This window comes from Anguilla rostrata, chromosome 18 (assembly GCF_018555375.3).
Source record: "Anguilla rostrata isolate EN2019 chromosome 18, ASM1855537v3, whole genome shotgun sequence".
NCBI classification, from domain to species: domain Eukaryota; kingdom Metazoa; phylum Chordata; class Actinopteri; order Anguilliformes; family Anguillidae; genus Anguilla; species Anguilla rostrata.
Window position 1 is genome coordinate 5,503,887 of NC_057950.1, and position 26,791 is coordinate 5,530,677.

Sequence of the window (26,791 nt, forward strand, 5' to 3'; positions counted from 1 at the left end):
CTTTTGAATCGAATCGCAGGCTCGGCTTTGAAATGACGGAATCCCCGTCACATTTGTGCGTCAATAATATCAGCTGTCAGAAAGAACATTAGTAAACAGTACAGGCTACTCTTGTGCTCCGGTAAGAAACAACAGCAGCGTAGGTTTTAGGTTGTTTGTGGAATGGTTTGTATTTTTGCTACTTGTCGCCACATTTTTGGATTAAAGTAATCGGTCCCTTAGAAATTAAGCTTGTGTTTTAGTTGAGCCTCGAGTGTTATTTGCATGTTTTAAATTTCGCCTAATTTGAAATGATCATCCTATTATCCATATAAGATCAGTAATTGATTTTGAGGTTTTTTTGTTTTTTAAACAATGACACTGCTAAGACTGTAATATGTGCATTTGCCACACAATTAAATGAGACCAAAATGAGACTCGTATCCAAAATATTTTATATCAAGTATATTCACATTTTTTGTAGTCATTTCATAAAGATTAAACTGCTGATATCCCTTGCTTTATAATAAAGCAGTAATGCCCTCCAGGAAGCGCGATGGCATAAGTTATTTATCTTAATACTAAAAGTACAGAACGAGGGGGAAAGTACTGTGTGTAACACTGAAAATTACATTTCAAAGGTTAGCGATTATCCATTAGTACTTTTGTGCTTGAGACAGAAAACGCATTCATATTGTCGTTCACATGAAGCTCGTTTAACCGCTACGAGAAAAAAAATCAGTTTGGTACATGTGCAAGTATACTGAATCCTACAGATTCAGTACATTTTTCCTGCAGTAAAAGACAGTTTTATATCATACATGTAATGAATGTATGAATCATGGTCTTAAGCTCTTAATTTATTTTATTTTATTCTGAAATCAACTTCCAATGTGTCCTTGATTATTTATAAATGTCCTCCAGCAAGGCTAAAGAAACAATGGTACCATAACGCATCAGCTATTTCATAAAAACGATGGAAATATTTGAACTGACGTAAATGTCATGAACAGAATATCCACACCATATTACTATTGTTTAGGGATCCTCTATGTGTCGTTTGGAGGCATAATACACTTAAGTTGTTGAACAGGTTTGTGGTCTAGCAATTCCAAAGCAATTATAGAGGACATGTGTATATTACCTAATTACTTTTGAAAACATTGTATTTTATCTTATTTTTAGTTGGGACCGTTTTGTAAGATTCATGCAACCTGAGCCTGCTGTGCTCAAGAAAAGACGTGCCAGTACAACATTAAAATGGATATTTATCTTTAAAACTGAATAAATGCTATTAAATGAATAAAATAAAATGAATGTGTTTGTATGTACAGGCTCTGGAGATATTATTTATTTAATCAATTTATTTAAACCACAAACCTGAGAATGGCAACTATAAAAGCTGCTGTGCATGTCAGGTCATCAGAATCTTCCCTAAGTATCCAAAATAAGTACATCACACAAAAAACCCAGTCTGGGCCAACTGAAAACATACACAGATCTTAAATAATAATTTTTAAAAACTCCATAAAGTGAACCATGCCTTTAAGGCTGAGTGGACTGCCGGAACTCCTCCACTGTGGTTTGTAAGTAAACCGTCTCAACCGTACGCACACTTGTGCTCTTTAAGGTTTCTCAGAGCAGAAAAACACTTCCCACACTTATCGCAGATGAACGGTTTCTCTCCGGTATGCGTTTGCTGATGTGCTTTGAGATTATTTGCCTGGCAGAAACCAGTTCCACATAAACCGCACACAAACGGTTTATCTCCTGTGTGAATGCGCTGGTGTCGAGTCAGATTCTGAGGAACACTAAAACTCTTGCCACACTCAAGACAACTGTATGGTTTTTCTCCTGTGTGAGTCCGCTGGTGCGCATTAAGACTACTTTGCTTTATGAAACCCTTCCCGCATTCGCTACAGCTGTACGGTTTCGCTCCAGTGTGAATTAGATGGTGCGTATGAAGATAACTTGCAGAACTGTAGCGTTGTCCACACACATCGCAGCCAAAAGGCTTCCCACTTGTGTGAACTTGCTCATGTACTGTAAGGCTATTTGCAGTACGGAAACGCTTTCCACACACGCTGCAACTGTGTGGTTTCTCTTCAGTATGTATTTGCTGGTGTTTACAAAGATATGTCGCAGAAGAAAAACTCTTACCACACTCTGTACAACCGTACGGTTTCTCCAACGAGTGAACTGCCTGGTGCACTTTAAGAGCGCTTTTCTGATTGAAACTGTTCCCACATATTTCACAGGTAAACGGTCTTTCTCCCGTGTGAACTCGCTGATGTACTTTCAGGTGACTGGCCTGAGTGAAACTCTTATCGCACCTGTCACACTTAAATGCTTTCTCCCCTGTGTGGGTCTGCTTGTGCCTATTCAGGTTAGGCGCGAGACTAAAACACTTCCCACACACATCACATGAAAAAGCCTTCTCTCCGGTGTGGACTCTCTGGTGTATCTTCAGGGCGCTGGAGCTGCAGAAGCTCTTTCCACACTTGGCGCAACTGTACGGTTTCTCCCCCGTGTGAATTCTCTGGTGTGCTCTGAGTCCACTCCTCTGACTGCAGGTCTTGCCGCACGTGTCACAGCGGTACGGTTTCTCTCCCCGGTGCACCGTCTGACGGTGAACATTCAGGCTGCGCTTGGCTGTGAAGCGCTTCCCACATTCCGCGCAGCAGAAAGGTTTCGCTCCCGTGTGAACGATCTGGTGCGCAGCCAGTTCTCTCTCCCTTCCGAAAGTCTTCGCACAGTGTGCACAACTGTGCGGCTTCTCTCCTTTATGCACCGTCGACCGGTGTTGTTTAAGCCTGCATTTGACTGGGAAATCCTCCCCACACTGTGTGCAACTGTACGGTTTCTTTCGCTTAACTTGGTGTTCTTTAAGATGGCTCTGTGTGCCGAACACCCTCCCGCAGTGTGCGCAGCGGAACCGTTTCTCTCCTTTGTGCACTACCAGCTGGTGCACATTCAAACTGCACTTGGCTGTGAACTTCTTCCCACACTGCGTGCAGCTGAACGGTTTCTCTCTCGTGTGCACGACCTGGTGTGCTTTGAGATTGCTCGGCCGGCCAAACCTCTTTCCACACAGCTTGCAGCTGAACAGTTTCTTTTCTTTGCCTACTTTTTGACGACTGGTCTTGTCCTTCACCACGGCGGAAGTCTCCTGCGCACGACTGTCTTCGATGTCCGAGCGTAATTCTGCTGGTATGGACTGGGGGTCCAGTTCCTGTTGGCTTTCCGCCGGTGTGCGCAGTGTGTCCTGTTCGTCCCCACAGTGCTGACCCTCACCGGGGAGCACCTCTCCAGCATCAGCACTGGCATCTACGGAATCTGCTGGGAAAGTACCAACAAGCTTTAATATCATACACAGTGTGAAAGTAGCATATCACTTCTGTACAAGAGAGCACTTTTTAAGACGTGAAGCACCTCATGGACCTGGCCAGCAGGCTGAAGATTCTCCACAAGGTGAAGCTATTAGCACTCTCAGTCTGTGTCCTAATTACTATTAGAAAATGCTCAAACAAAATTTTTCCTGAGAGTAAACAATCTTTCAGCTAAGAAAAATATAACCCCTGTGACAGAGGCAAACATAATCCTGCAACAAACTGGTTTAATCACTCCACTTACTTTCCTCACTCATCAGTAGTCCTCTCTGTGAATCACCGTTTGCCAAACCAATCTCAGGTTCAATGTCCTTGATCACAAGTTGTCCATGCCTGTCCTCCTCCATGTCTGTAGACTGTACAAGAGAGGTCAGATGAAAACTCAGTCAGTATTATTTTTCACATTTCTGATTCTTAAAGAGTGTTTTCACCCTTATCCCCCTTTCGCAAGAAGGGGCACGTGTCACTGCAGCAGGGCAAGTGTCACTTGGAGGAGTGTGGCATTGGTCACTGATGACGGTTGCCAGTGGGTGGTGGTATTGCAAAATATTGCATCAGCACCTAAAGAGAACCTGACCAACTGAAACCAGTCTGAGACCAGCAGGAGTTTCTGCTGCAGTGGACTCCCGGTCATACCTGGCTCCTGACTGCTTCAGTTATGCTATGACTGGAACCCGAGTACAAATTTCGAAGAAAATGTACTAACCAGAGCATAAGAAGGAATGAATGATACAGCAATTGGCACAACATGCCCTTTGTAATCGCAGTACTTTGTGCCACATACAATTTCACTCGCAATAAATTCTGTATCTGAATTGCCACTGGTCACATTTTCAATTAAATCAGGCACTGACCCCCATACTGAGTCACAGCCTGGTGAGCAGCTACGAGAACTGACCTGGTCTCTCACGATGGCAGACTGACGTGGAGTCGTCTCCGCTTCCGCTGACGAGGGCTCTCCATCGCTCCACAGGCTGGACGTGGGAGGACGCTCCTCTGAAACCATCAGCACTGGTCAGTTGCACGTTCACATCAAACACAAGGCACATATTTGGAATCAGACGCCCAATGACTTTATTAAATTACTTCAGTGTAACCGTAGCACATTTGGAATCAGATGCCAAATGACTTTATTAAATTACTTCAGTGCAACCGTAGTTAACAACACAACCAAATTACATCCCCCCAAATTTACATGAGCAGGAGATCAAAATTAACCACACCACTCTGGACCCACTATAGATACTGCAGATACACACCTATTTCCTGTCCCCCGTGTTCGTGGCCAACCTGGACTCCCACAGAGCAGCTGGGAGTGTTAGCTGAGCTCTCCGGTGCTCTCCCCTCCCCGTGCGCTCTCACTGTCCTCAGCTGGCTCTCCATCAGCTGCAGCTTCCTCTTCAGGACCGCGTTCTCCCTCCGACTCTGGGACCCCTCCAGGTGCAGCGCCGCCGAGCCCTCCTCCACGAGTCTGCCGATCTTCTCCAGGGCCTCCTGTGTAAGGAGCTCCATTTTGGACGCCAGCTGCACCTACAGTAATCACGCAACATGCTGAATGGCCAAAGACATGTCTCCTTCACAGCTCTTGCATCCGAGCTTTCACGTCTGTTCCAGCTAAATACTGTTTTATTTTTTTTTTTAAATCATCAAAAGCTATTATGAAAAACGAAATTAACTGAATTTATGCCTAACCTGAAGTTAAATAATTCAAAAGCTTAATCAGCAAAGAAGCACAGATTAAGCTTCTACATAGCTTCTACAGTTCATGTGACTTATCGAAAATATATATATAGCTCTTGAAGTTTCTACAAGCTTACAAACGCATACACTGACAGAAAACTTCTTCAGCAGGTACTCTAATGTACCAGAGGGGTTCAGCAAGGTAACCAGATATCAATCTGGTTATATACTTGGCTTATTATGAGCCAGTTTCTTTGATATTAACAGAGCCATTTGTGTCAACACGGCAAGACACAGAGTACTTCTGATAAGAACTGTAAGAACAACTACAATGACAGTCAAAGGCCACGGTCATCCGCTGTGCTGTTCAATACCTCGAATTAGGCAAGAGCTTACTTGAATCAAAATGCAGACAAAAAAGTGGTGGCGACTTGAAATACTACAACTATGCACTGCAGTACAATTAAATACCACTTAAATATCTGCGAAATAGAGCATTGACATGTACAGTTAGATTTAATCTGGCTCTATTTTGACATGGAAATTACATGTTCGAAATGATTCTGTTGTTTACACGAACTAAATAATCATACACTAAATAGTTGCGTAGGTCTGTGCGCATGTTGACCACGCTACCGCAACACGTCAAACTAGCAAATAGGCCTAGTTAAACCAAATAGCACAAAAATATACGACGCTTCGAATAAAACCCACCGTCAGTTCGCTGTCCACCATGAACGGTAACTTTTCCTTAGCTTCTACATTAAAACGGGAGGTCATTTCTAAACTTAGCGTAGCAGAGCGACCAACATCGGCCATGGCGACAAGTTTGCACAGTTCTGTCACCGCTGCTTTAGCTAAAAGATCCATAACTGAGGCCAGCTGTGCTCTGAATGTAACAACGTGCGACATTTTACCAGTAATTTATCCACTAAATAAAAACAAGATTGTCACACCTCCATCCCATTCCACAATTGCCATAATCCTGCAGATCTACCGGAACACTTGATTGTTAGACACATGTTGTGCTTCCGGTGACAACCGGAAACGCATGTTAAAACGGTACACATGATACTGCACAAAAGTTTTTAAAGGTAACATTCATCATGTACAATAAAATTAAAAGGACGTTGGTTCCTAATGATGTTATCAGGTTAAATTCGTACTCATATCTGTATAAGAAATGCTTTTTCATTATGTAATGTGTAATTTAATATTTACACATTTACCAAATAATTATAAACCAAAATCAATTTTATTCCGTTATTTGGTTCTAACATCATGTTAAGGAAGAAAAAACATAAAATTATATTTTAGCCTAATATCAGTATTATTTGTTTATTTTAAATCCAGAATGAACAGGTGTGGAAATGTCCCTTTGGTGAAAAAAAGTTTGAGGATGTCATGTGAACTGTGCAGCCTGAGCCACATCCCAACGTAAATCGGTGAGGAGAGTAGACCAAAGTTAATGCCCACTTAGGTGGTTTTAATGCCTTTCTCAAAAATCCTGAATTGCTTTGAAGCAGCTGTGGCACAGGTGGGTCAGTGAGGTTATCTTACTGCTCAGTCTGTCTGCGCAACTTCAAGTTGTCTTCAAGTTTGAGATCTGATGGTATATGTATTCCATCTTGAAAGCATGCACTGCTGGTGGTAGCACTTAAGGAAAGTTCACTTTTGAAAACATAGTTGCACCAACTGCAATTTTTATTTGTCACATAGATGTATATTTATAATGTCTCAACAAAATTGCAAAGTGCAAAACAAACAAACAAACAAAAAAAAAAACATTAAAAACATGAATGACTTCATTATTTAACCAGACACATGGTGGTTTATATACAATTGTACAATGATCTTGGGTTGAGTCCATGACAAACCAAGTTGTTTGTACTAGATGCCATATACATGTACCACATACAACTTCTGCCTCTGTAGGCTGTGGAACAATACATTTAAATTAGGCTGTTTTCACATAGTTTTGTTTCCCTAAAAACTTTATGAATTATTTTTGTTTATATTATTTATAGTATCAATCCAATTGATTTTTATTGAAATTTGATAGTTCCTCGCTAACAAAATAATTGTAATATTGAGTATTAAACCACTACTTAATTTGGTTTTAAATACTACAAACAAAGGTTATTAGTTTTTTACCAACTTAAAATGACATTTCGTGCAACAAGCTGCCGATCAATAGTATATTTACACACACTAAAAAGCACCAGAGTGTTTTGTAAGGCAATTCTGGTTTCTGGAAGGCCACAGTCATGCTGATTGTCTTGTAGCCAGCCATATTCCTGGTGCGCACATGACTGAAAGCATCATGATAAAATCTGCAGTGAGCATGATCAAATAATATCTATTTTTTTCTGGTTTAGATGCCAGGTTGTCCAGGCAGTGAACAGTGATGGGTTGTTTACTGCCCTGGAATGCTATCATACAACACACCCCAATGCACGTACGTTTTTTCCACCATCGATTTAGAGGTCAGGAGAATTTCTCTCTGTATCTTTCTGTCAGACAAACGATTACAGGCTAGTAGCATGTGGCTGAACCCGCATACGTGTACAGTGCACATCAATAAAACGTCAAAAAGGACAGCAGTGAACTGAGTGACATCTGAAATCCTGTATCCACGTGATATCCTTCCTGGATGGTTTGAAATGGCAGTTTGAAATGACGGTTTAAGATGAGGAAGGTAGCCCTGCACCGGACACACCGCTCCACCAGGCAGGAGGACGGTGTGTTTATCGTTTCGGAGTGGGCTGGCCGATGAATCGCTCGTAGGCCCTGACGATCTCGGTGACCACGCCGGGGTCGTCCAGGGTGGAAACGTCGCCCAGGTCACCCGTCTCGTCCATGGCCACCTTCCGCAGGATTCGCCTCATGATCTTCCCGGACCGAGTCTTCGGGAGCCGCTTCACAACCTGTGCCCCAAAAACAGGAGAAAAACACCAGTCAGCAAATCAACAGAAACTTCAAATTCGACCCTCTAACGGTTTACAGAAGGGATTTATAAAGCCAGTCTTTGAAGTGGCCCCAGACGATTCCATCAGCCTCTTCACATCCAAGCCGTATGATGAGCCAGCAAGCGTTGTTCCAGGAAGAAAGCATTCAATCCAGGTCCTGCTAGGCATTACATTACATTACATTACATTACAGGCATTTAGTAGACGCTCTTATCCAGAGGGACTTGCACAACTTTTTACATAGTGTTTAGATTACATCCATTTATACAGCTGGATATATACAGGACCAATGCAGGTTAAGTACCTTGCTCAAGACCAACTCCTTACCCATTATACTATGCTGCCACATACTGTGGTACTACACTGGCCCACAGTGTGTATAGGCCTCTTCGAACCTCATACATCTATATAGATCTTATATATAGTTATATATATATATTAAGGGCTTACCAGGAAGTGATCAGGAATGGCATACTTGGCGATTTTGGTAGCCACCAGGCCTCTGAGTTCTTCAATCACCGCGGAATGGTCAAGGGAATCGTCCTCTTTCAGAACCACGAAAGCAAATGGAACTGCAGCGGCAAGAGGAACAAGATCAGAACCAGTCTGGATTAGCATCTTACACCGAAACGCAAAGCACAGAAAACGATCTGCGTGACATATCGACACCGCATTCTGCTCCGTTGCTGAAGTGGTAACATGTTAAAATAATCTAAATCTTCACACTGCCTTAAATATTTATACTGGTTTGTATAATAACACCATTATGCATCACTACTGCACGTGTCCTTGTTTTTTATCCAATCAGAATTCCAAAAAAATTTTCAGTCATAACTTCTGGGAAAATATCTTTGATTAGTCTTCATCTGAACATTAACTAAATTTAATGGATGTGAAAAATCCATTGGGAGGGGTTTCCTTTTTGTAGGTTAATGCCTTGGTGTGTTTTAAGCTGCTACCTCAAGCAAAGGATCTCGACTGATAATGGACTGATGGACCTATAAAACAAGGAATGCCTCTTTCCCTATGCTGGTGGAGACGTGCCTCTGTGCGCCCCCACCACCATTCCCTCAAAACCAGCCATAGAAAGTGTCCTTCCTTGCGTGGTTCTCAATCCGTGCCACAAGAGGGCGATAAGAAACCAGGGTCTGCAGTGAGGCTCTCTCAACCCAAGCCTCTGCCTATTCACGGTTAACACACCCTTATCTAAATCTGGTCAGTTATTAACCACTAACATGTGTGTCACTGCCCTGCATTCTGAATGTGTTATGAGACTTCCTTATTAGAGCAGAAACTGTCCTAGCACATCGTAGTGAGGAAATGCGTGAACCCAACGTTCCAGCCAAGGAACGTCGCGTGCAAGTTCAGGGAGACAGCAGGACTAGATGTCCGGGCTTCTTCTCAAGGGTAAAGCTGAAACTGAGTGATAAGAGGGGAGGACGACCGAGTACTGCATTGGCCAACCGCTCAGAGCTAAGCACGTACGCTATAGCACTGAGGTCTCTTGTTTGTTTTGTTTGAATTAATGTATTTCAAGTACTCTTGTAAAATCATTACAGCAGTAGTGCATCATACATGTTCCGCATCTCATTGCTCTTTAGCGACCCCCACTGGTTGATCAGGTGCCTGCGGTGTGAAATGTCTTCCTGCATCTACAGTAACAGAGTGAAAAGAAATAGCTTGCGACATCACATCCGTTGGACGAGAGTCCGTGTGTCTACACTCTTCCGCATTGCCTGTGGATAGTGTAGCAGAAATGTGGTTGCAGATTGGGCAATCCAAAATTGAGCACAAGGGGACAGCATTAAAAAACATTAATCAAACTCAAGATGCAGTGTGTCTGTGTGTGTGTTTGCGTAGTCATACCTTCCCCTTTGATATCATGAGGAATACCAATCACAGCTGTTTCTGGAACCTCTGGGTGTTCATCCTAAAATGTTGGAAGTTGAGCACTGGTAAATATTTATTATATTATATATGTAATTGGTGGACACCCTTCCCCAGAGCAACTCTTAAGGCTGTCACAGTAACAATATATAGTGAACGCCATAAGACAGGAAAAAACAAGGGCAAAAGTTAGAGAGTTATATTTATTAAAGAAATAAATATTAAAAAAACTACCCATTGCAATTCATGGGAAAAACATCTACAACATTAAATTCACACATACATTTTTAAATGACATGTACCTACATACAGTCTTTATTAATATATAGACTTATATATATATACATACGTGATCACGTTCCAGCTTACCAGGGCATCCTCGATCTCCGCAGTGCCCAGTCGATGGCCACTGACATTAATGACATCATCAATGCGTCCTGTGATCTGGTAATATCCTTCTTTAGTTCGGTGTGCCCCATCCCCAGTGAAATAATAGCCTGGAAAAAGAACAGCAGATACAGTACTTGACCACCCGGGGGCGACCTAGCTCAGGAGGTAAGAGCGGTTGTCCGGCAGTCGGGAGGGTTGCCGGTTCCATCCCCCGCCCTGGGCGTGTCGAAGTGTCCCTGAGCAAGACACCTAACCCCTAATTGCTCCTAACAAGCTCATTGGTACCTTGCATGGTAGCCTCTCGCTGTTGGTGTTTGGCTGTGTGTGTGAATGGGTGAATGAGAGGCATCAACTGTAACACGCTTTGGATAAAAGCGCTATATAAATGCAGTCCACTCAATATATACAAGGGCCCTATTCGTGACAACAGAGTCTCCGCGCTATTGGCAAATCTGTGTACATGCCACTGGCATAATATTTAACACATCAAGATAAGAAAAAATGACAAGCTCCACAGTTCCTTCTGCAAGAGGGCCGCCTATTAAATCAATAATGTAATCGGCCTCCTCCAAGTTGGGAACAACACTTCCTTGGAAAATAAGTGAAACGTGGTGGTGTAATACAAGCATCAACAAGCCCATGTTGTGTGGGTCTGTAGCAAACGACAAAGGACTTTGTGTCAAAGAACTGGTTCTTTTGACAGAGCCGACTCAACAGATGATGTAGGGATTTTAAATTTCAGTCAGAATCTGCATTGGGAAAATTTTTTTTACCAGGATAAGGTTTCAAGTAGGTGTTCACAAATCTCTGGTGGTCTCCATAAATGGTCCTGGCCATTCCAGGCCATGGTTGGCTGATACACAGGGCCCCACTGACGTCATTTCCTGTTATCACCGCACTCTGTGGGTTATAAGAGGACATGGCATCATTTGTATAACACATTTTCTTTTCCATCTCTTACCACTGTTAAGACGGTACAGTATGCATTGTATGCTGAAGCACGATTCTGAACATGGAAGAGTGGTGTTCACAATGAAGCAAATAACTCCACATAATGCCCACTAACAGGACCAGTTTGGACAGAGGTTATTGTACACAAGCTACGGCTGATCCATTTTGGGGATACTCGGTGAGTTGTGTTAAGTGGTGTAAAATGGTTCTGCTGCCTCGTAGAATGTAAAAGACATATGGTACTGGCTTTTTTATTATAATAATAATAATAATAATAATAATAATAGTTGTGTTTATAATACTTATTAATAATACTTTCTCGCTCTGGGGTAGATGACCTTTCCTTTGAACCCTGATCTTTGCATTTGTGTGCACAGTGAGTCGCTCTGGACAAAAACATAGGCTAAACGTAAAAGAGTAAAAGAGACAAAACAGGATGGAACAGAGCAACAACAACAAAATAAACAAATCCCTGATTGTTCATTCAAGGCTGAGAATGAGAGAGACCTGAATGTAAAACCCTCCATTTGGCCTTGTTGTTTTCTCCCCGCAGGAAAACAAACAGACGAGCTTGTGAATGTCAACAGTGATAATCACGTCACTGAGTACAGCACACGGTAGTAGCTCCGGAAGCTCAAAGGGTAAAAACATCCGTCGATCTGCAGTGGAGGAGATGACAAGGACGGCTCCACGTGTGAAACTGTGAAATCGTGGGGGGGGGGGGGGTTGAGTGAGTTCAGAGCTACGCAAACGAAGGGGTCAGATGAATTACCCAGTCTGTCAACACATACTAACCCCCCCTCAGCTTTGTGCTTTGGCACTGCCCACTCTGTGGTGGCACTCTGGGCATAAACCACCATTTTCAGAGGTGGATTGGAAGCAGTTAATTATCTCTAATGCTTTGGTGAGGATATCATCTCCTGTCTTTTCAGAGGAAATTTTACACTTCTCCTTACTCAGAAATCGGATGGTAAGGTCAGTGCTATAACTTCCGAGATGTGTGTGAAAATTTGCTGCAGTTTTTGATGCAACGCTCAATACACAATAAGAGGAAATGTAATATCTCCATCACAAAATAAAAATGACCCTTTGATCAGATTAACGTTTTTGATGGACTGAAACGCAGACCAAAGTCAGACCCTGAAGAAAATATCTCTGTTATCCAGGACTATAAGATGTCCACTAGCCTTTTACATTTGAACCCCAGCCAGGATTAATGCTTAGAGCTCCGCAGATAACACGTTCACACATTCCCTAATATTAATATAAAAACAGATTACACTAGAATTATATGAAAAACACAATGGCGCGAATTGTGAAGCAGTCTGAGCAGACTCTCAAGCAATATGTGAGTACCCCAAGTCATGGTCAGGGGTTCAATCTCTTTCTGTGACACCTTCTGAACTTTGCCCCCCTCTCTATCTGCTACCCATCTGTCTGAATAAATGGGGGAAAAAAATAAAAGAAGGGTGGACTGTCACAAAAGGGGCGGGGCCTGGACTGGCAAAAATAACCCACCTTCTCATCCATGAGGGCCGGGTGTATTCCGAAAAAGGGCCTCATGGCCATGGCGGGGATGATCTCCGCCCCTTCCTCGGCCGGCCGGGGGGCAATGCAGACCCCACCCGTTTCTGGAAGGAGGAAGAGATGAAAGAGGGAGACATCAGCGCGTGCATGTCAAACTCCTATGTGTTTAAAAACGCTTATTTTTTTCTGGCTGTTTAACTCCAAAGCATTGAGACCGTGGCCGAGAATAAGGGCAAAGGTTAACTGTGAATCGATCATTTGAAATACACAAAAAAACAAGGCGAGTAATGTGTATTGTTGTTCTGTATACTAAATATTGATGTATTTATGTATTGATAATACTGTAATGAATTTTTTAATGAGCTGCATTAAAGTACATTAGTAAAATATATTTGAAAAAAGCTAAAAATGATAGAAAACCGTAAAGTGATTCAGAGGGATTAGGTCAGGAAGTCTGCTGGCAGCCTACCAGGAGGTACATTCAGCCAAGCATCTCCCATCTCCCACCCCCCATCCCCCTAGCCCACTACGGGGCCCAAAAATGATGTTAATTCATTTCCAACAAAGTGTGCAGATGTTCTTCCACTTATAATAATTAGAGCTGAGCCAGAGACAAACAAGAGTATCAGACAGAATCACAGCGCCAATCAGCACACAAGCTAGCGGCACGAATCAAGACATGCTCAAAACTCCACTGAGTCTAGGTGCCTGGCTGCCTGCACTCAATGCCTTGGAAAACAAGGAGACAGAGTCTTTTCCACGCATTAGCATTCTGTCCACCAGCGTCTACCGTCCTAATATGGACTGCATTAATACAGTACTGTATGTGCCTGGCTAATGATATTGTGAAAACAAATTTCTCTAAAACTGACACCATTAAAAATAAATAAATAAATATACTAAACTATTACGTTGAAATGGATTCCTTAAAATAAAATCAAAAAAAGGTATGAAGGATTTTTACCTGTCTGCCACCATGTGTCCACCAGGGGGCACCTTCTGTCTCCCACCACATTGTAGAACCACTCCCAGGCCTCGTGATTGATAGGTTCTCCCACTGCAAGGGCAAATAAAGTGCTACAAAATTAAACTGCCGTTGTACAAACCTGAATATTCGGGCTTACACCTTCATTGAGCGAGGTTGGCACGAGCCCATTTATAGCGATCACTGTATATGGACGAATAGACCTATTTAAAAAACATGTTATAGCAGCACAGCACCATTGGTGGACATGCTAATTGAGGTGTAATTGGTGTACTATAGGTAGGCTTAATATGCCAAATTACACCGCCCTCAGACCAGCCACGCCCACAAACCGATTGCACTGATGAGCATTTCGAAATAAACAGTATGCCAGTGTAGTATGGCACGTATAGTCATTAGTTTATACAGACCAGTCTATTAGTGTACAATATATATATACTCATTAGTGTAAATAGTCTAGTCTATTAGTGTACAGTACATATACTCATTGGTATAAATAGTATAGCCTATTAGTACAGTATATCTACATATTAGTGTATACAGTCTAGTTTATGGTCACATCCTGAAGTTTAAAATGATTCTAATTGGCTCCTCCAACTCATTCCTTGTGTCTCGTGCCCACAGTGTCAGGGAGGGCGAGGGAACGGACCCAAGCGCAGAGTCAAAAAAACACTCCAAATCCACAGAGTAAACGCAAAAACCAGGAATGTTGCTTTTAATCAGAACAAAAAAAAAAAGGGAACAAAAACGAAGCCGCGCAAGGGCAAGTCAAAAAAGGTCAAAAGTTCTTACTGCGCAAAAAACAGAGAAAAGCAGAAATTCAAAAAACAACGCAAAAACAGAACACAGGCAGGGAGGAAAACACTCACGGCAAAACACTGAGTCACAAGAACAAGAAGGAGCACAAACCGAAACACCATCCAATACGCACACAGAAAACAAACAAGGATCCAGCACCTGAGTCAGGGAGAAGGGAACTTAAATAGACACGACACTGACGAGACACAGGAGGGCACAATGCACAATCAGGCCACAGAGAGGGAAGGGAAAACGAGGCAACCCAAAAACAATAATAGAATAATTGATAGCAATAATACAATTAAACAGGGGGAGCAGGACACAAAACAGAAGTGCCGCCATCTGGCGGCCCAACAAGGAAAGACAGACGGAAACACAGAACCATGACACAGTTTATAAATAAGTTTTACGAAATTATACATATTTTCTGAATCTTGGGCACAAGTGGCTGCATGTAAAAAGGCTGGAAGCCCTTGATCTTAATCAAACCTGAGCTTATAGTGTAGAGTAAAGCATGCATAGAACAGTACAGCCCCATTTTCATTTCATATGCACATTACTGGCCAAGAGCTTGCAGAAGACAGATAGCTGAAAGCAGCCCCTCACAGCCATGTTTAATTACCAGGCAGGCTGCACATTGATCTTACGACGCTTTTTAAAATCCCCTCCACCGAAAATACAACAAGTTCAACTGAGGACGGGGTACTCTGAAATAGAAATACCTACTCCACATCCCTGTTCAAACCCTGAAGTTACAACCAAAGGACATATGAGACCGTTGCCATGGAATCCCCTCGCAGCAAGATTTTACTCGCATCAGCAGCAGCAGTCTGAGCCCTTAATGGCCCCCACCCAGGAAAACACACGCCCCCCACGCAAACATGCCAGCACACAGGATCCTTGCAATATAAAGTTCCACGGTTAAGATTAGCATTGGCTCGCATTGCCAGGGCGGTAGGCAGGGCATGTAAGATGGTAACTGTACCCAAGAGGAGACAGCGTAGGCCACACACGGGCATGCTCAAGCAGGCACCAGATCTGGGTCAAATACATATTTGTTTTGGATTCGTCTCTTATCCAGAGCAACTCACACAACGTTTTACATAGCATTTACACTGCATCCACTTATACAGCTGGATATATACTGAAGCCATGCAGGTTAAGTACCTTGCTCAAGGGTGCAACGGCAGTGTCCTACCTGGGAATTGGACCTATGACCTTTCAGTTACAAGCCCAGATCCTTACCCACTATGCTACATTGCTGCCAAACAGCATCACTGGTTGACAAGCTAATTGTGGTTGAATTGATGTACTGTAAGTAGGCTTAATATGCCAAATTACACCACCCTCACATCAGCTATGCCCACAAACAGACTGCACTGACGAGGGTGTTGAAATAAACAGCCTGCCAGAGTAGTACAGCACAGTGATTAGTTTATACAGTCTAGTCTATTAGTGTACAGTATATATACCCAATTAGTGTAAATAGTCTAGTCTATTAGTGTACAGCATATATATTCATTAGTGTAAATAGTCTACTCTATTAGTGTTCAGTATATATACTCATTAGTGTAAATAGTCTAGTCTATTAGTGTACAGCATATATACTCATTAGTGTAAATAGTCTAGTCTATTAGTGTACAGCATATATACTCATTAGTGTAAATAGTCTACTCTATTAGTGTTCAGTATATATACTCATTAGTGTAAATAGTCTAGTCTATTAGTGTACAGTATATATACTCATTAGTGTAAATAGTCTAGTCTATTAGTGTACAGCATATATACTCATTAGTGTAAATAGTCTACTCTATTAGTGTACAGCATATATACTAATTAGTGTAAATAGTCTACTCTATTAGTGTTCAGTATATATACTCATTAGTGTAAATAGTCTAGTCTATTAGTGTTCAGTATATATACGCATTAGTGTAAATAGTCTAGTCTATTATTGTATAACACATATAGTCATTAGTGTAAATAGTCCAGTCTATTAGTGTACAGTAGCTATATATACTCATTAGTGTACACTGTACAGTCTAGTTTACAGTCACATTCTGAAGTTTAAAATGATTCTAATTGGCTCCACCAACTCATTCCTTCTGTGTCGTGTCCACAGTTTAAAATAATCAGAAATTATAAAGAATTATACATATTTTCTGAATCTTGGGCACAAGTGGCTCCATGTAAAAAGGCTGGAAGCCCTTGATCTTAATCAAACCTGAGCTTATAGTGTAGAGTAAAGCATGCATAGAACAGTACAGCCCCATTTTCATTTTATATGCACATTACTGGCCAAGAGCTTGCAGAATACAGAACTGAAAGCAGCCCCTCACAGCCACGTTTGATTGCCAGGCAGGCTGCACATTGGTCTTACGACGCTTTTTAAAATCCCCTCCCCCCTGAAAATACAACAAGTTCAACTGAGGACGGGGTACTCTGAAATAGAAATATCTACTCCACATCCCTGCTCAAACCCTGAAGTTACAACCAAAGGATATATGAGACCGTTGCCATGGAATCCCCTCGCAGCAAGATTTTACTTGCATCAGCAGCAGCAGTCTGAGCCCTTAATGGCCCCCACCCAGGAAAACACACGCCCCCCACGCAAACATGCCAGCACGCAGGATCCTTGCAATATAAAGTTCCACGGTTAAGATTAGCATTGGCTCGCGTTGCCAGGGCGGTAGGCAGGGAACGTAAGATGGTAACTGTACCCAAGAGGAGAGAGCGTAGGCCACACACGGGCATGCTCAAGCAGGCACCAGATCTGGGTCAAATACATATTTGTTTTGGATTCAAATACTTTCCTACACTTTACTGATCTTCTCTGGTGTATTGGAACCAATGAAATACTCTTGGTGCAGGTGCAAACCCCACCTTCTGGTCACATTGGCAGGCTCAGTTACACCAGGCAAGATCAACGGAGCGCAGAAAAGCATTTGAATCCAAAACAAATACGTAATTGTCCCAGGTCTGCTTCATCGTAACACAGAAATGTCTGCCGCTAGATCGAAGGGTTGCTTTTGCCGGCCCAATCCGTGGCTCGTGGCAATGTTCAGTCTAGTCTTCCTAATTCTAACGGACGCGTATCTGACCCAGGTCTGGCCGGCGCAACCCACCTGAGGCGAGCGTTTTGAGGGACGACCTGTCGTGCTTCTTCACCCAGCTCTCGCCGTACTTCAGCAGCAGCCGGATGGACGTGGGGGCTCCGTAGAACTGGTTGATCCCCAGCCTCTCCACCGTCTCCCAGTACCGACCTGGACGCGAAACACAGCACAGCTGAACGACGGTGTGGTTGCGCGACACTGCCACGCACGCACGCAGTTCTTAACACACCATGCACACGCAACTCTTTACATGCCACAAACTTGCTTCCTTAACACGCTACGTGCAACTCTTGACGCAGCACACACCCATACAACTCTTTAACATTGCATTACATTACAGGCATTCAGCAGGCGCTCTTATCCAGAGCGACGTACAACAAGTGCATTAGGTCAAGGTGCAGAGGTGCAAAAGAAACACACTGGAGTGAAGTAAAGATCGTAGTGCCAGAAGTGACCACATCGATCAGGACTCCAACCCTGTAGAGTAACCTGTTCAGCAAAACAACAATCCTACCAAGTACAACATGCTCAAAACGTTTAACGCACTGTTTAAGTTGAGCTGTTAAATTCTACCACACACTCAGAAATGTTTTTCAGAAGTAGGCAGGCAAATCTAGGCAAAGGAATGTCCTTTAAAGAAACCACAGGTCAGCAACCCACTCGGTACAGATAAGAAGACGAGGCACCTTTCCTGGAAATTTAACCGTTAACAGAAATGGCGCTTCACGCTTCACATCTCTTAAAGGGACATCGGTGGAGGACTCAGAACGAAGCCCTGTGCCACATTATCCAGGCACCAAATAATGGAAATGAAGCAGAATGAGAGACCCCATTGGTATCACAGACGTTATCTGCAAGGTCCCCTGAGACACGACTTGGACACTGCACCGAAGACTTAGGACTCATTGCTAACGCTGCAGAAATGTGACAATGAAAGAAATTAACAATGGATAAACAAAAACAGCCAAGTGGCAACAGCCCAGCATTGACATCAGCCTTTAAACTGACAAAATGGGCTGCAGTCTCACAGAGAAACAGCCAGTTTTCTTTAAAAAAGTTGTGTTATTATTATTATTATTATTATTATTATAATAAATAGTATGATATCAAGAGTAACTGGGAAAATGCATGTTGGCCTTCAATGCCATTGACAGACCTGTGTAATAGTTGGTTAGAACGGCTTAGCGAATGTTTTTGAGTCGAGCGTTAGCATCTCACCTGGGTCTGGGTACACAGGAGTGCTTTCAAAGAGGACGGTGGTGGCACCATTACAGAGAGGCCCGTACACTACGTAGCTGTGTCCGGTCACCCATCCGATGTCTGCCACACAGCCAAACACATCCCCTGGCTGGTAGTCAAACACGTACTAGAGGACAAAGTAACATGCATGCAACCCATAAATTATGATACATAACTTTGACAACATGTGCAATATATTCAAGATAGCCCATATATACATTTAAGCTTGATTTGTAAGTTTTTTTTTTCATCACAAATACAATTGGTGACTCGGGCACTCAAATTAAAATTCCATCCAAATGTCTGTGAAGAGAAAAATACTTTGTGCGTTGAAGTTTAGGACAAATGTTAATCTAATCCAGGCCAAAATTCATTCGATATTTCACTGCTTTTTTATTTTTTTAAATCCTGCACTCTCTCTTAAATTGCTCAATTGTGAAATTATTTACACAAAGAATTTTTTTTTTTTCGACAGAGAGACCGTAACTTCTATCACAGCTATAAGACAATCTGGAAGGCTAGCATGTGTTCCTTTGTCTCCTTCGCGCATTGGGCTTGCCTGTACTGGCAGATACAAAGGTCTCACTGGCAAAACACCAGCAAATCCAGTCTGTCTGACGATGACACCAAACGAAAGCAGATTTGCCGGTTATTTGATTCCGAACGAGTGCCGAGCCAAACGGCTGTTTGCGTTTCCGTAATCTGCTTACAAATTAGCAGAACGCAGCCTGCTGTTTTAAAGCGATATTACGTTGTTTCATTACCATCGAACGCGATCACAACATTGCGTGTCGACCCCCCCCCCCCCCTTCCCCAGCCACAGGGCTGACTGATGGGCCAATTTTCAGCGGCTCAAAGAGCCGCTTTTCAATTCATATGGCAGGCAGTTTAGCATGGGGCCTGTGAACAGAAATACACACTCTGTGTAGCAACAGAGAAGAGGGCTCAATTTCCACCTGGTAGAAATTGCTAATGGATCTTGGAAAGGTTTGCTTCTTGGTCAGGGACAAGGACTGACGCATAACAAAGATTCATACTGTTTATTTGTCAGGCTGATTCCCTTATTAAGGGGCAAAATGCAGCTTAAAATGGATATCATCCTGTTACACAGTTGGTATTTGAAATCCATATCTGGCCCAAGTCTGGTAGTAACATATTACATTATATAGCTTTTTGGCTTATTAAACAGGCCGAACATTCCGTAATGTTTCAAACATTCTGTTTATCGGACAGGAAGTTCAACCTGAAAGGTTTTCTATGTTTTGCAACACTACGTGGGAGATATTTTGTGAGCATGTCATGGGCCAGAAATGTTGACTGCCGGGTTTGTGCTAGGGTATCATTTTGCAATGAGTTATACATGTAATTAACTACAGTATAAAAGGTCACACAAGGCCACCTTCACAGTCGCCCTGCCTGCAACCAGATGCTCAGTTCAGCAAAAAATAAATAAAAGAAATCTGGGAAAATTTTTGATTAAAAAAAAAACACTTTATTTAACTTTCCAAAGTAACTTGGCTTTAGCTGTGGTTGCCCCTAAACCAGCCATTCAAAAGCCACAAGCTGTCAGAAACATGTAAATATCTGAAATATAACTGAAATTAGGAAGAGAAAAAAACTGCCAGAATTTGAACGACGGTGCATTTAAGGCCTGGTAGCAGCCGGTAGTTGTACCTGGTGTGTGAGAGCAGCGTACAGAAGGTATCCGGCCTGCGTGTGAACGATCCCCTTGGGCTTGCCCGTGCTGCCAGAGGTGTACAACATAAACAGCATGTCCTCGCTGTCCATCACCTCTGGGGGGCAGTCCACCGCCTCCTTGGCCATCTCCTGCAACAGGAAGGGGAGGAGCCTCATTTGGAAGGCTCAGATGTAGGCAAATCCAATAACAAAAGAAAGACGTGGATGGATGGATGAAAGTATAATATAAAGTTTTTTTTTTTGTTTTTTTGAAAATGTAGGTAAAAAGTTCAAACATATCTGTTTACAGAACTGGGAATTTCGCCAGAGTAGGTTTCAGTTCCAGTTTAATCCCTCTAAGAATGCAGCCATCTGTTTGCAGGTAACCCACACAAGTTCACCATAACTGGGCTTCTGTACTTAAACTGCCGTTCTACCAAACCACCCGTCTTGTGCTTCACAGTATAAGACCATTTTTATTGTTTTTGTGCGTGTGTGTGTGTGTTCTGCGGGGCCTCACATAGTTCGGTAAAACATATACACTAATATGATACGTAATATTTAGAATGACTTGAAAGGAGCCATCGGGATTTTACGGGAACCCTGTTCAAAAGCCCCCTGGTTGTTAAGCAGTCTGTATAAAACAAAGGTTGTGCAATAAAGTCAAGGCTTTAAAGGCACTGGACTGGAATGAAAAGCATATTAAGGCAGAGAGGTCATCCATTACGGCTCTGGTCGTGTCTTGTACCGGGTTACCTCTTCCAACGGGATGTCCCGTTCGGTCATAGGCACTCTGTTACTCGTCCGCTGAGCCACGAACACGCACTGGACCGAGGGGCAAGTCTTCACGGCCGCGTCCACCGTGGCCTTCAGTTCAATTAGCCGCCCCCCCCGCACACCCTGGTTACACGTGACAACGGCCTTGCACTGGGCTGTAGGAGAGGCAGAGAGACGCGGGAGGGCTCATTCTCAAAGCGTCTTGTACGTCTTAGTCGGGTGAAACCGAACATCTTTTACAGCTACAGTTAGCATACGGCCAACACAAGGACAATCGGCAAAATCGTGGAATCACATGGTTTTGTTTTTTAAATGTATTGTTTCACATTGAGCATTTCATTGTTTATCTTTTTCTTGGCCCTGCCAAGCTTCCGCCCTCATTATTGGTTTCTCTATGACCTGCAGGTGGCAACGAGCCATGGTTTGTTTTAGGTCAACACGGCATAAGGAAATACACCTCAGCCAATAACACTATCTGCAGCTGGAGTTCCTTTCTGCACTTGAGAACATTTAAGGAAACCAATAACCGTCCCTCTCAAATTCACATTTTCTCTTTTTTAAGAGAAATATTTTTTAAGAGGATATACAGTGTATTGTGGAACTTTGCAGCTTTTTCACCAGACAGCCTCTCTCTCTTCCTCCCTCTCTCTCTTTTCCACCCTCTCTCCCTCCTTCTCTCTACCCCTCTCTCTCCCTGCATATGCACAACTGCACAGATGCACATTACTACGCATGCACATACAGTACAGTGCGAGAGAGCCTCCTTTTACACCTCACAGGACCATGCCTGGACTGCACAGTAACAGCCGGCCTACAGTTACTACAGACTGTGGCAAGGATATTTAGCACAAGCAAAATACGCAAGTCCAGTAATGCACCTTTAAAGATCATGCACCTAAAATGTTCTACAAAGTAAAATCAAACGTGTGTGTTTTTACAAAATGAAAAAAAAAAAACATATTATTATCTGAAATAAAAGCCGTTGGTGCCTGTTGAATACACCTTACAATGCAGCTTAAAATCTTAATGTTCACATGCAATGAAAATAAGGAGGTCAGTGCACCAGTTTTACACCGGTGTTCAGTCAATGTCATGTCTTGTTGTGGAAATTCACCTAAGTGTCCAGAAAGTAATTTCCAAGTCACAAGCCGAAGTGCGTAACCTGACCTAAGGCCGAGATATATTTCAAGGACAGCTGGGGAGACCGCGTGCGGAAGCGTCATGAAAAGTACTTGCTCTAATCTTGTACTACACCAGACATACAGTCTGCAGACTTTACTAAAGAGTTTTCAATCAGACTTTAAATAAGATACGCTGGAAATGTCATAAGAGGACAGATGTCAAACAAAAACATAAGTTCCATAAGAGATGCATTAACTAATATTATTCCTGTAAAATAAAGACAAACTGTGGTAAAAAAAAATTTAAAAAAAACATTAATGGGAATCTTACAGTAATGGGAACATTACCAGTCAATGACTGCATGTGGTGATATGTAAAAATTTAGCCTGATTGACATACATTTCAAATAATTTTTTGAAAAGACACACCAATATCCGGAAATTCCAGTGTTTTTAAAAAATATGTTTTATGTGAGTGTTTCAAGATGAGTTTCTCATGATTTGATATTCATTCTGGGTAACATTGCAGAGCAGCAGCCATATATGCCAACTGCTTACGAAAAGACTCCGCAGTGCAGTTTGAAAAGTGAAAAATGGTGCTTGTGCAATTTTAACAGCCTCCTTGCCCTCCTCGTCATACATTATTGACAATGAGTTTCATCATCAGCACTTGAGCAACACCAAGAGATGCTTTCGCACTGCCTTCCGACAGAGAACTGAAACTGTGAGGGGGGAACACTTATTCGGTGACGACTGTGGTGCGTTTGGACGTCTCCCCCTCAGGGAAACTCGATCGTGGGGTTTCAAGTTCCCGTGGATACAAAAGAGCGGACCAACTCACCGTCTTTGATCCTACTGGCCAGGGCCTCAGCGCTGAAGCCAGCGAAGACCACGGTGTGCACCGCGCCAATCCGGGCGCACGCCAGCATGGCCGCCACAGCCATCGGGGAGACGGGCATGTAAATGGCCACCCTGTCCCCTCTGTGGATTCCATGCCTCTTCAGGGTGTTGGCAAGGCGACAGGTGCTTTCGTGGAGCTCCCTACCGGGCGCGTAAGAGAGCAGCCAATGAATGGAGACCTTTTCCGTCTCAGAAAATTCTCACCAATCACCTCAATCAGAAGGAATTTTCCATTACAGAAAATTCTTACTGATCCAGCCCAATCAGAGGAGAGGAATGCAAACCGGGTGTCTATTTGTGCCACCAGGGAGGTCTAAGGCAACGATCTTCTGCCATACATAGTAAAATTAACCATACATAGTCAAATTAGTCATATATGGTAAAATGTTAAGCGTTAATTTATGCTGCAAACAGTATTTTCGCAAGTCTGACAGAGATAAAACACTTTATCAAAGTAAAATCTATTCTATGTAAGTTTATCTGACACTGAACACTCTGCCTGGAAGTGGCAGTAAATTAATGATTTACCTAAAACACAACATAACAGGTCTTATTTGAGTTGTTCTAAATGGGCGGTGTATTTGATATGGAGGGTTGCTATAGCTATATATACGCAAACATTATATTAATACAACTAGCAAAATAAATAAATGAATAAACACCTTGGTAAAAAGATATTCTCTGGTATCAATAAATAATATCTTAGTCTGATACCAAACATTCTTAAACTCTGATATAAACTAGGCTGCACTCGAATTCTGTCATTTTTGCACAAGACAATACAACTGAAGGGAATCATAATTCATACAGGTCCCCGATTTGAACATCACATAAGATCTCATTAAAACGTGTATAAAACCAAAACAAAGAAAACAGACTTCTATTCAAAACATCCCCCATGTTTTCACTGAAGGGGCAAAATCTGCCTAACCATCTGTGAAATGTAATGTTAGTGTAGCCATGGATACGCCGAGATAAAAATGCCAAAGCAGCAAGTTGTGCGTCAAAGATAATGGTTAACTTTATCTCAATTCAGCACAACAACGATCACAGATATTACCCCGACAATTAGGTCAGCCGTGAATCAGCTACACATTTGTAACTTTCCTTTTAACTTTCAGTTTCTGACTTGTACAGTATACTGCACAAAGCTGCGCAGTCGACCTCATCCTGTCATGAAGCAAATCAGGAAGCGATGTGAGCAAAGACAGGACAATCTTTTAACCGTTTGTAACTTGTCTACAAAAAAATGACACTGACAATTCTTTCCATGTTCAGCAGACCTTATGTACATGAATCTGCACGGTGCCAGGCCACGACACTGCGGTGTACCGTAGACAGTGAGTGCATTCGCCTCGTTGTGATACAAAGGCCAACGGAAAATCCATCTGGAATGTGTCACACTATTGATGCGCTGAGCAGAATATGAAGCCGTTACGGACCTTGATCTAGTAAACACGGCGTTTCAATGCTACCTCGGAAGACATTGTTCAGTTTTACGAGGAACTCGTTTGTAAATCTGACCCGTACAAAGAGCCAATGTGCATCTTTTATGGCAATATATACTTCTTAAACCTACTGAACCACAAGGCAAACAGCCAACGTGATGCATGTAGTTTCCCTTATAAAGCTGTAAAGTAATTACAGAGTTTTATGGCTGTGATTGGTGTGATGATAGTGGACGTTGCAAACAGCAGTATTGGTAGGTAGGCAGTCTGTCAATACAAACGAATTTTGTTTATTTTGAGATCTGGATAAGCCCATTCAACCCACCAAGGGTCACACTGGCTCAGCTAGAACCCTGATTTTGGGTCACGTCTAGTGTACATAGTACCTTTAAAGCTTGATATAGATATTGAAAAAATGTTGATGCCCAATGTGAGATTGCCTGTTCCTGTTAGCTGGTAACTCGTTCTTACACTGCAGCAGAATTAAAAAATGAGGGGTAGTTTGCTTGCTGAGAAGTGTTGAATGTTTGTGTTTCTTTAAATCACCCAATCTCGCACACATACCTGTAAGTGACTTTGATCTCTGTGCCTGGTTCGTCCCTTTCCCACACCAGGGCAACCCGATCTGGATGCTTCGCCACGTGCACATCCAAACAGTTAACTGTCAATCAAATGTCGCGGCAAAAAGGTTGAAACTGATTGTGCCAAGACAAAATTATCCATTCATAATTCAACAATTAAAAAAGCGGAGAAAACTGAAGCAATGACAGGGAATAATATACCGACAGGAATAATTTTACTGTACATAATACGAAACAGAATGCTGACTGCAAGCTCAACATTTGGAGGCTATACTTTCTACCCTTGACGACGAGACAGTAGCCTAGGCTATAATCTATAATAGTCAGGCAGACCGGTAGTTTACCAGACACGTTAAGCTGTCCTCCAGGAAACCAGCTGATCCTTCCTTGAGTGATATCACAATTCTTTACATTATCAAAAGGTCTGTTCCAAAAAAGCCTCTCTTTTGCAACTGATCCCCAGAAAAAATCCGGATCCTTAAGTGATAATTCGTAGAGTTCTTTATAAGATCTTCCAGCAAGGGATGAGCAAATGTTTGGATTCAGGCTGGTTTTCGTTCCGCTGTCAGAATAACTTCGTCTCTGCCAGTGGAACACTTGCCTAGACAGGAAAGCATTTTTGTAGAGGCGCGAATCACTCGTAAATGAAACAGCCTCTCGGTATAGCGTACATAACAAACTTCTGCTTGTATTGACGACCATGTTTCTCTGTGTACTCCGTTGTGTTTAGTGCCTGGTTATCTCCGATATTCCTCAGGTGGTATAAAAAAGGGAGGGAACATCCCACAGATACAGAAAATATTAAAGGACAGTCACGGGTTTGCACGCTGGAGTAAAGCCATTTATTTCCTGAACTTCCCCGCGGCAATTGTAATGTAACGCAACACGAAGTGGAAGTGCCAAAATCGGGCACATTTTGTACACAATGTCAGAACTTTTTGTACGGAATGTCTGATTTCGATTTAGAAACTTTACGTTTTTCTTATTGCAAATTTATAAATAGCCTGTTTCCTGTTCAGTGGCGTAATAATAATAATAATTGTTGTTGTTGTTGTTACTATTACTATTATTAACGATTTTATTCTTTAAGTGCTGAAGGGTCAAGTGCTGAGACTAGTATAGGCCTACATAGTCTATAGTGGAACCCCATTACGGGATAGCGGTGGTCCTACAATTTCCATCCTGTTATTAAGCGGGTCGCGTTATAACGGGGTCGTTAAAAGTCGCTGTGCCCCTCGTTGCTTTCCCTGTTTTAGCGGATCAAGTGTGAACAGTTCGCTTCTAGCACCAGAATTGTTCTATTTTCAACCAGCGTTTTCTTCCATTCTCAAGAGAATTTAATTGTTAACGATCCCATATGTTTGTGTATATACAACATAGGCT

At 42.5% G+C, this 26,791-nt stretch overlaps 2 protein-coding genes across 4 annotated transcripts; both read right to left on the minus strand.

Moving 5' to 3' along the window:
* Window positions 1–417: 417 nt before the first annotated feature.
* On the minus strand, window positions 418–6,108 carry LOC135245264 (oocyte zinc finger protein XlCOF6-like). Of its 3 annotated transcripts, none has more exons than XM_064318212.1 (5): window positions 5,763–6,108; window positions 4,628–4,892; window positions 4,267–4,364; window positions 3,613–3,724; window positions 418–3,318 (listed from the first exon to the last, which is right to left on the minus strand). In XM_064318212.1, exons 1-5 carry the CDS (start codon window positions 5,958–5,960, stop codon window positions 1,580–1,582), a joined length of 2,412 nt encoding a protein of 803 aa, XP_064174282.1. In that variant the 5' UTR covers window positions 5,961–6,108; the 3' UTR covers window positions 418–1,579. The 3 variants fall into 3 exon arrangements, with proteins under 3 accessions (XP_064174282.1, XP_064174281.1, XP_064174279.1); XM_064318211.1 differs by having other exon boundaries at window positions 418–3,315; window positions 4,628–4,898; XM_064318209.1 differs by having other exon boundaries at window positions 4,628–4,898.
* A 612-nt stretch (window positions 6,109–6,720) lies between these two features.
* Window positions 6,721–26,334, minus strand: acss1 (acyl-CoA synthetase short chain family member 1). Its single transcript, XM_064318213.1, has 14 exons — window positions 25,753–26,334; window positions 25,392–25,488; window positions 23,321–23,520; window positions 21,338–21,513; window positions 20,579–20,731; window positions 18,884–19,031; window positions 17,678–17,815; window positions 13,737–13,829; window positions 12,764–12,876; window positions 11,068–11,194; window positions 10,274–10,401; window positions 9,884–9,947; window positions 8,468–8,589; window positions 6,721–7,975 (listed from the first exon to the last, which is right to left on the minus strand). The coding sequence occupies exons 1-14, from the start codon at window positions 26,108–26,110 to the stop codon at window positions 7,796–7,798; spliced, it is 2,097 nt and encodes a 698-aa protein (XP_064174283.1). The 5' UTR covers window positions 26,111–26,334; the 3' UTR covers window positions 6,721–7,795.
* Window positions 26,335–26,791: the final 457 nt, after the last annotated feature.